Source organism: Gadus morhua, chromosome 22, assembly GCF_902167405.1.
Source record: "Gadus morhua chromosome 22, gadMor3.0, whole genome shotgun sequence".
NCBI classification, from domain to species: domain Eukaryota; kingdom Metazoa; phylum Chordata; class Actinopteri; order Gadiformes; family Gadidae; genus Gadus; species Gadus morhua.
In genome coordinates, this window is record NC_044069.1 from 17,103,362 (window position 1) to 17,113,361 (window position 10,000).

At 43.9% G+C, this 10,000-nt stretch overlaps 2 protein-coding genes across 6 annotated transcripts in view; both read right to left on the minus strand.

Moving 5' to 3' along the window:
• Positions 1–4,199, minus strand: part of znf704 (zinc finger protein 704) — a 48,465-nt gene extending 44,266 nt beyond the window's left edge. The window contains exons 1-2 of one of the 3 annotated variants that reach the window (XM_030346901.1): positions 4,043–4,197; positions 3,292–3,940 (exon numbers count right to left, since the gene is read on the minus strand). In XM_030346901.1, coding sequence (XP_030202761.1) covers positions 3,292–3,567 — 276 coding nt within the window. In that variant the 5' untranslated portion in view covers positions 3,568–3,940; positions 4,043–4,197. Of the gene's footprint in view, positions 1–3,291 lie in introns of all 3 variants that reach the window. The other 2 variants (XM_030346903.1, XM_030346900.1) reach the window with 2 other exon arrangements.
• Positions 4,200–5,312: 1,113 nt separating this feature from the next.
• The window catches only part of pag1 (phosphoprotein membrane anchor with glycosphingolipid microdomains 1), a 40,274-nt gene continuing 35,586 nt past the window's right edge, over positions 5,313–10,000 (minus strand). For all 3 annotated transcript variants that reach the window (XM_030346554.1, XM_030346553.1, XM_030346555.1), the window contains 2 exons: positions 9,239–9,298; positions 5,313–8,722 (listed from right to left, as the gene is read on the minus strand). In XM_030346554.1, the coding sequence (XP_030202414.1) occupies positions 8,330–8,722; positions 9,239–9,298 (453 nt within the window). In that variant the 3' untranslated portion in view covers positions 5,313–8,329. The remainder of the gene's footprint in view (positions 8,723–9,238; positions 9,299–10,000) is intronic.

A 10,000-nucleotide genomic window follows, 5' to 3' on the forward strand; every position in this document is an offset into this window, starting at 1 on the left:
CCCCTCATAGCACAATTCAACTAGCGCAGTGCCATCGATTCAAACCAAACCCTTGAACACTGCCTCAGGTCCTCGAGCCCAAATGGTGCCTAAAGACCTGAAAAACTGTCTCCAGACACAAAACCCAAGTGTTCTGTGGCCAATCGATAAGGCTCCAAGACAGAGAGTTCAAACAAAAATGGTGAATCTACCTTGGAAATCCATACTAAAATACAAAGGAATGACGAAACAAAAGGTAGGCTAACACACACCCAAACACACACACTGCCTGTGCCTGGTCTCAGTTCAGTTTAAAAACAGTGAAGTCAGTAAGGTAAGGTTAGGATTGTTATTACCGAACTAGAGACCTGAGTGTATCTTACCCTGTGTACCTTTATATTGCTAGGTGCCTTTGTTAGGGTGATGTGAGTTAGCGTAATCTAACGGTTGCAATAGCATTTCAACTGACACTGGTTGTGAGTCTTACACATTTTAGAATAATCTGCCCATCTTTTCACTTCCCTGCTTAACATTTGAACCACCAAATACAACCAATTCATAATGTTTCCAACACCTAAACTCACACAACAGCAAAAACCTATAGGCGAAAGGCACATTTTAAGTCATCCTAAAATACTGGACAGAAATATAGTTGAGCCCAGCTGGCCTACAGACCTCCATTATTAAAACATTAAAAAGTCAAACCCAGGGCCTGTGTTGTTATGATGTGTGTTGGGCAGAGCGGTTTGGTGGTTTCCATAACAGAGCACACATCCCTATTCATTTTTGAGAAATGTGTTTTGCGATACATGACTATCTGGTCACATGCATGGTCAAATACGATCACTAGGAGGCAGATTGGATTTAGAGACGTGATTCAATTGCTTCTTGGCAGCCTTTTAGACCCGGTCCACCTGAACATCCATCCTCTCGGTCCTTCTCTAGGGTGGTTGTGAACCAGACAACAGAGTTTGACCCATGGTCAGTGAGTGCATGTATTGGGCACTGACCCAGTCACTCAGCGTCCATAACATGCCTTTCCCACAATGCGGGACATACACACATGCAAGCCAACGCCCCGACTCACAAATCAAACACGCACCAATCATCTGATGCTTATGTCTCCTAGCCGACCGATAAGGAGCCCAAGCAGCATGTTATCCTGCGTGGTGGTGTAGCGTAACCCCCGGCGCCCACCAGCTGTCCCCGCTGACCACGCCGCCAAACCAATCGCCAAATCAAAAACAACCACAACAACAACAATGGCAGGCGTGACAAAACCGCCGGCAAACACGAGAAAAAGGCATGTGCCTTGGTTACCAGGGGGGAAATCTCTGTGACAGCCCTCACACATGCACGTACGCGCACACGCACACACACACACACACAAAAGCAGGCAGCCAGCAAGTCAACAAGTGGCACTCTATCCATCCCCACCCCTCTCCTAAACACGGGGTAGTCATTTTGCTTCCTTGGCATGCTGCCCTCCCTATTTATTCTTTAGACTATAGCCCCCCCCGCCACCCTGTTGCCAACCGCTTTGTTGTAACTGAACTGGATGAGGGGGGGGGGGGGGGGGGGGGGGGGTGCGTACAGCAGCTGCTGAAGTGGGCTACACACCCCTACTAACCCAAACCCGACCCCATACACTCCTGACTGCACACAGACTTTCCACATGCTCTCATTATGCCTGTATCAATACAAAGCCTTCTTTCGGTAAGAGTAGCATGCTAATTTAATGATCCACCAAAAGGGGGTACACACCTACACACCACATTGGGCTACACACCACTACTAAAACACAAACCCGACCCGACCCGATCCCGACCGCACACAGACTTTCCACATGCTCTCCCTGTATCAATGCAAAGCTTTCTTTTGGTTTTAGCAGAAAGCTAATGATCCAACCCGCACCTTTAAAAATCCCCTTGCGCACACACACACACACACACACACACACACACACACACACACACACACACACACACACACACACACACACACACACACACACACACACACACACACACACACAGTTGTCATTCTTTATCAATTGAATCTCCATGAGATTGTGACCGGTCTTGTGTTGATGTAAATCTGTATTAAACAGGCGTACAGTACACCGACAATAGTAACATTAGCCAATGGATTAGTTGAATTCAGCATAACATTCTAGGCTCACATGTACAACACAATTCAAAAAGACAAACTACTATTTTGTGTTGTTGTTTGGTTGATTTTGTGCTGATGTGTTGGTATGGTGTAATTGCTGTTCTTCATTTATTGATATTTCTGCGACCTTTGAACTGCAATTCAATAAAAGCCACAGACAGCTTCTTTTAATTCGTTGTCCTTATTACAAAAACTTACGAGTGTACAGAAAAAAACATGTCCTTGTAGCCAAAACCATGTTGCAGAATAATGTTATGAAAAGCTATATGTCATAAAATATTTCACTATAGTTTTGCATTACCATCAAACCATGCAGGATTACATCATGCACCTGCATACCTGAATATATTAACATTGATACATGGTCCAGCTGTCATTCTTCAATGCATAAAAACAGCTACTTGCTGGCTAGATATTTTGTACTAGTACTCTTGATTAAAATTACATCATGTCATTCAAATGGATACAAATCACGTGACAACCATCAAGAAATATGATAGCAGACATTTAGACCTATGCTTATCAATGGTTTCTAACTGGAATATATTCCGATTTAATTAAAATGCCATCATCTTCCAATTCATTTATTATGTCTTTCAGTGTCATATATTTATCATTTAATTGAAAACAGATATGCGTATCGGTGCAAAAACGCTGCAGTCAGGCCGTGTTTGTTGTTGGCCATTCCCACCCACTAGTTCACATAAACATTGCGCAGGCAGCAGGCTATCAAATGAATCAGAGCGAAGCCCTTTGTCCTAATATCTGATGCCACGAATATAACCTGACAGCCCATTGTTGCAGAGAAAACTGCAAGCGGAATCGGCATTTTATTGTCATGGTGGATAAAAATTGCCATCAATGCAAGTCGCAGCGGAAGAGAAAAAAGCGCTCCTTGCGTGAAGCGGTTAAACGCTGCAAAACACCGCACAACAAAAACACAGTCCTGCAGGCGCTCCTCATGCAGGACACACACACACACACACACACACACACACACACACACACACACACACACACACACACACACACATATATATATATATATATATATATATATATATATATATATATATATATATATATATATATATATATAAATAAATAAAACACACACAAAACACTACACACTAAACACACCTTCAAACTCGGCTTCAGCGGTCCTCTGGCCGGCGTTTGGTTGTTGGCCCCCGAGGCAATCTCCTCTTCGGAGAACTCCTTGAGGCTGCCGTCCTGCAGGAGCACGGTGTATACGTTGCGCCGCGGTGCTGTGGTGGAGGTGGTGGAGGAGACGTCGCTGTTTTCCTGCTTGACAGCCTGGACCACTCCTGTCACCGGCGCCCCGTCCCCCGTAGGACTCGGCGCATAAACGCGACTGCCGAGGATCGACCGCTTCACCAGACGCCGCGTATGCATTGCGGAAATCTATTCAATGCAAAATGCACAAAAGGTGGGGGGAAAACCCGCTCGATGCTGTACGGACGGCCGTCGATTTATAGTTGATCAACAGTGTCGAGAAAAACAGCAACCCGCAGCGGGAGGACCGGGCGCTCCGGTAACACTGACGAACCGTTAGGAAGCGACCACATACTCGAGGAGCAGAACCCGCACGGTGAACACAGCCGGCCGGCGACACACGACGGCTCCAAGTTTAAAAAAACAACGTTCAGAACAAACACTCACACGAATACAATGATAATCGCGGCTGACAATCTTCACATCTCACCGGCTACCAATCTTTCTCCCTTCGACGTGTTTGTTTTCCCCCTGCTCCTTCCGAGCCAGCGAGCTGCAGGGGAAACACGGAAAACTTGTTTTTCATGGAACGACAATGACATTTGTACACGATTACTGAAAAATGATATATTCTACGCAAAAATAAGATACTGACGCTTTTCTGGTGTGTCACAGTCGGTAAATAAACGATATTTGTGATACAATTTACATCATTTTCCTTGCGTGGATGATAGAAGAACCGAAAATGCGCCGATTAGGAAATCCGGATCCAGTTTTGCTGGAATCCTGTCCGTGTGCGGCTTCTAGGGCTCTGTGTCTCTACCGGCGGAATGCTGCCTGTAAACATGTGCAGTCTGGGTGCCGACGCCATCTGATTGGCTACAAAAGCACACGCCTCCACGAGCCTACGCTCCCCTTTCTGTGTCAGTTTTCTCTCCTACAGAAGGTTAAGAAAGCCGGGAGGATGCTCCATTCAAAACAATGACGCAAGCTTGGAGAGGTAACTAGGAGGCTCAGGGAAAGACGGGAAAAAGAAAGGAAAAACTGTACAGTATTTCAAACTATGATCACATTCTCATACATTTTTGTATTAGGTCTTAAAAAATCCTTTCGAATGATCAAAATGTCAAACACACACTCAGTTACACACGCGCGCACGCACACACACACACACACACACACACACACACACACACACACACACACACACACACACACACACACACACACACACACACACGTTAAGTAAAGCCTAATCCTATAGGTTTTGATGAATTAATGCTGTCTTAAGGAATTGCATTTTAATCTTTAAATCTAATTACAGTTATTGCAAGGATTTGAAACTATCGATTTCCATTTCTTTAATCTCTCGAATCAGATCAGTCTATAATATGCAGCCTTTAAATTGTATTATTAGACTATTGATGTGCTCTTTGCTCCTCACATTAATTAATCAAAGTTTTAAATTCAATCCCATTGTTGACATTATGGATGCCATATAACCGTTGTAACATTTGACGTTGAATTATGGAATATAGTAAACACCTATGTTTCCATTGTTCCCGGCGCAGCACGTTAAAGAGCATTAGAAGGTAACAAAGGTTAATTCTGCTTCAAATGATTCCATCTCATCATTAGATGTAGTTACCTCCAGCCATATCATTACTCTTCTTCATATACCGGCTGTGCAGGCCACTAACGTATCATTACGATGAATCCCAATTACCAGGCAGGGATCCATGCATACATCACCGCTCTACTGGCATAGTGCTGCCGCACGGGGCTACCCCCCGGTCAGGCTACAGACCCAACAACTTCAACACGCTGTCCCCGGACAATATTCAAATAGCATTTATTTACAACCCCCCCACCCCCACTCAAACCACTTCCATAATACATAACACGAAAAACAGAGACGTCAAAGGTCACTTTATGTATGTTTAATAGAATAATTGATGCCATGGAATATATACATGCCGACAGAGGAAGCAGCAAGGGGGCGGGGCTAACACAGAGGCAATAGCTGTCATAACAAGGTTAGCCTGTTGCAGTGAGTAGGGGCAACATTAGAGAGCACGTTGCTAGTCCTGGATGTATGTGTGTGTGTGTGTGTGTGTGTGTGTGTGTGTGTGTGTGTGTGTGTGTGTGTGTGTGTGTGGTGTGGTGTGGTGTGGTGTCGTGTTGTGTGTGTGTGTGTGTGTGTGTGTGTGTGTGTGTGCGTGCATGTGGGAGCATCTCCACTCAAAAGCGTTTGTTTTGGGTGTGTGCGCACATGTGTGTTTGTTTGGAGGGGGAGAGCAAGGGAGCATCTCTTCAGCTTGTTTTGAAGACTGCACCACCATTTAAGCAGCTAATGTGTGTTTGTGTGTGTGTGTGTGTGTGTGTGTGTGTGCATGTGTGCGCGTGTGTGTGTGTGTGTGACAGAGAGATGTCCTGGTTAGATTTGGCACTAAAAAACGTTCGCCCTATGGATTTATAGCAAGCACCACCAGCGCTGTGTGGAGCGTTATCACGCACTGAGCTGCCCTTTACAGCAGCCAGATGAAGGACTAATGTATTAAACTGCCATGTGTTTCCTCTTTTATGAGGGACGGGGACGGTAGCGAGGCTCCATGGCGTGCTGCTCGTATGCGATAAGGTCCTCCTTACTTTGACACGTACATACATGGAAAAGTGGAACATTGGACGTTTACAAAGAAAACATAGAAAATGTCTGATTCCATGTAGTTAAGACGGTAGCAGTCATACAGGGCTTTGATTGTAGTTGGATGTTGTGCGTACAAGCACACGCTTCTCCGATGAACCAAACAAAACTGTAGCCTTGATACAACAATACCATATTCCTATAAGGGTGGAGAGAGAGATTTGAAGGAGTTTCATGGTTTCATCGCTCCCCTCTCTCTCCTGCTACAGATGGATTCTACTGTAAGCGACAACAATGAGCCTGCGGCCATTTTGTAAATAAACATCAAACAACACACAGACATAAATTCTACAGCTTTTAAATAAAGTACCGTAAGTCAACTGTGTGTTACCGATGCAGGTACCGAATCAAGGTACCATTTTTTGTTTTAACAACTGATTGGAAAATACTTTTCAGCACAATACAAAGGTATAGATAGATAAACCAATTAACAACAGTTTTTTTGTATATTTCCCTTAAAACAACATTACAGACATACATCAGTGCTAACTTAGAAAATCATATTCAACCACTATGGACATCGTACATTATAGGTAAAAGCATACATCAAATTCATAGCGAGTAAAATGACAATGCATGGCATATCATCAGTACAAACTGTCGATATTTTGTTCTTTTTTCAGAGTGCTAGTAAGGCAATGGAGATTCAAATTGTACAACAATGATAGAAGATTATCAACAGGAGGTCCCTAAGAAGCGTCATACGAATGCAGTACCATTAGAGTCAACCAATAAGCAAAAGATCTGCCAATTGGATTAAATACTGAACACATCTACATGAGGCTTAGCAAACGGCCAAAGATTTCCATAGTAAAAACAATCAAATAATGCGTAGCATACATCCATACCAGATTGCAGTTTAACTTTTTTCTTATTCTTTGGACACTAGTCCCAATATTTTGAAACCAAAAAAACATGTTTACAATAGATGACATTATGTAACCATAGTTACACCAAGACTGTTTCCTTTCAAACTATATTTTTTTTAAGTTGCAGAGATCTGTACCGTGCCATCTGTCATTGCCTTTGCGAACAGACTATTCTTAGGTCACATCCTAATTCCTACTAGAACTGATTTACTTCCTCTCACAGATGTACCACATAAGCACACCAAACAATCACATGACACAAAGCACTTTAAAATAAATATGAATCTCTTAAAAAATATACCATGAGAAAAAAAAAGCTCTACAAATGATATGCATGAGCAATACAATGTGTACAAATGAACTATTGATTTAGGTTTCAACATTTCTCAGATTATTGTTTTCTTTGTAGTATTTTCGAAAGTCTTGCATGGCTGCAAGTTGGGGTGGCAAGTAGAAGCACAGACTTCCCATCTCTTATAGTAGAACCTCTTTAAATGCTCACCAACAGTCACCAGGGATATCCGTCTATACTGACATCGTTGGTCCCGGTTGAAGAAAGAACCGAGCTGTGATTGGCTGAGACCTTAGCATGCTGTACCCAGTTAGCGTGCCAAGTAGCCAATTGGTGGCTGTTATCAAGGTGAAAAACACTACCAGTGGGAGCTGTCACTCAGACAGAGGAAAAGCCAGGCAACACGGCACCCCGACTGCTCAAGAGAAATACATCTGAACTGAAGCTGTCTCCTCTTAAAAATCAACGCAGACACTAGTTACTAGTTTGCAGCTGCCCTATTCAAACTGCAAATATATATCCTTCATAAGTGCATGTTAACAGGAATAGTATGGCATTGAGTTCTCTGGTAGAGCTTAGCCTCAACTAACAATGGAGTTGCTGCTTCAATGTTTATACGTTTTTTTTACTAATGCCACACTAGAATTTCGACTATTCTAGTCTGTCATTATATCTCGCTTTTTCCGTACAACGCTCTACACTGAGGATCTCTTTTTGAAGACTTAAGTTAATCATGTGTATGTTGTCAACAGAGGTTAAATGTGTTGAACCAAATCATTTAAAAAGTGCCCACCTGTATATAGTGAATGCCCAATTACTGTGCCACTACTATGTTGAAGGTTATCAAAAGTACCAATTCGCCCTGATTGATGAGAGAATTCAAAGGGCCAGATATGTATCCGTTAAGCGTACCGAAGCAGTTGAAAGAAAACACATAAGTACTGACTAAAAAAATAAAAATAACACGGGATGTCAAACTGGGAGAGGAGACGACACTCAAGTCTTTTGGCGAAGTCCACTGATCTTGACCTATAACCCACAAGGATCCAAACTGGCGTTTCCTGTACAGACAGGAAGTCAGAGACGCGAGGTTTCCGCGCCCATCTCCCCGAGGCACTCGTAGTCGGGCTCCACCCTGACGCCATCTGATCCCTCCATGGCCCCCGGCGACGCGGCCAGGCCGGGCCCACCCTCCTCCGGGTCGGGCACGGCCTTGGGGGTCCGGATGGTCTCGTAGCAGGGCTCCGTGGACTCGGCGCCGGCGGGGTCGCCCTCCTCCCCCTCCGCCCCGCGCTGGGGGCTCTCCGGCTGGGCGTAAATGTCTCTCACGGTGGCGTAGAGGTCGCTGGATGACGAGGCTGGGACCATGCCGTTCATCTCGGCGATGCTGGTGTAGTCGTGCTCCCGGTCTTCCCCGGTCTCCGGGCCACCCACGCAGTTAGACTTGTCCACCATAGAGTACACTGCAGACTGGAGGAGAGGGGGGGACGGGGACGCGTTAGGGACCTGTGTAATAATACTGCTCACCTCATCCTCTGATTCCTTGAGCCTTTGCTAGCCTGTGCGGTTGTTTTCTTTTAGAAACTGTTCTGGCTGCTTTTAGTACGTAGGCCTGTACTTTGATTGTTCTCACGTGTAAAACAATTTGGATACAAAATGACTAAATGTAAACACTTTTATACCAACTATTTCATACCAAGCTTCATCACGCATCTATCTTTAATATTAATGTGCTGTCAAGCTCAACATAATTATCTCAGAATTGGTTCTCAGACGTAGAATTTCTCTTGTGTTAATTCTTTGCCCGCCTGTCTTTTGTTAGGACTAAGGTGTAAGCTCATCTCCCCCAATTCACACACTAAAACATTTTCAGCAGAAAATCTTCCGCAATGGCAGATGATTTGTCCCCGCAATGCAATTCAGCTGCCATGAAGAGACTGGGGGAGACAGTCGGAGAGAACACTGTTGAGTTTAGCAGACACCTACCTCATTGTCTGCCATAATGTGGTTCTCCAGGCTGGGTGAGCGAGACAGAGACGAGTAGGACTGTAAAAGAAAAAGAAGAAAAACAGGATCGATTTTTTTTTTTTTGTGTGACAGCCAGAGAAGCGAAGAAAAAAAGAAATGAAAATGAAATAGACAGTCTGGAAAAGAGTTCGAGACATGGAGGCAGACGCTGTAATCAGCAGATTCAAGGAAAGATTGTTCTGCGTTGCGGATTCATCTTGGGGCTCTTTTAGTACTTTCAGAACAATTTGGATGTTTTATATTCAGATGGGCGCTATTTCTTTTTGGGCGTTGATAGTAAAAGTAATAATAGCAACAGAAGTCCCATTAATGTCAGCAATTCTTTGACTTCATATCTCTGAGGAAGTTGGTTTAATTTTCCAATATCATTTCAAATGTCAAACTGGAATGTAAGAAAAATGCCAATAAAAGCTTTTACAAGAGAGGCAATTGCAAAAAATTTAAACCAAATGAAATTTTGTTATCGATGATGGCTGCATTACATTAAAGGACTAACCTGTTTAAACAAAGCAATTTACAATACACAAATGACCCAAATGATCCCACAATCGGATGGAGCACACCAACCCGTCCGGTGTGATCGTGTCACTCGGATGTGAAGCTGATGTTACATGCGATCGCTCATTCATTAACCGAAGCCTTAGATTGAAAGTCGATAGGGGGTGACAGAGTGTGTGATGTTTTGGTGCTCTGCCTCTGTTAACTCTAACGTGCTCTGAT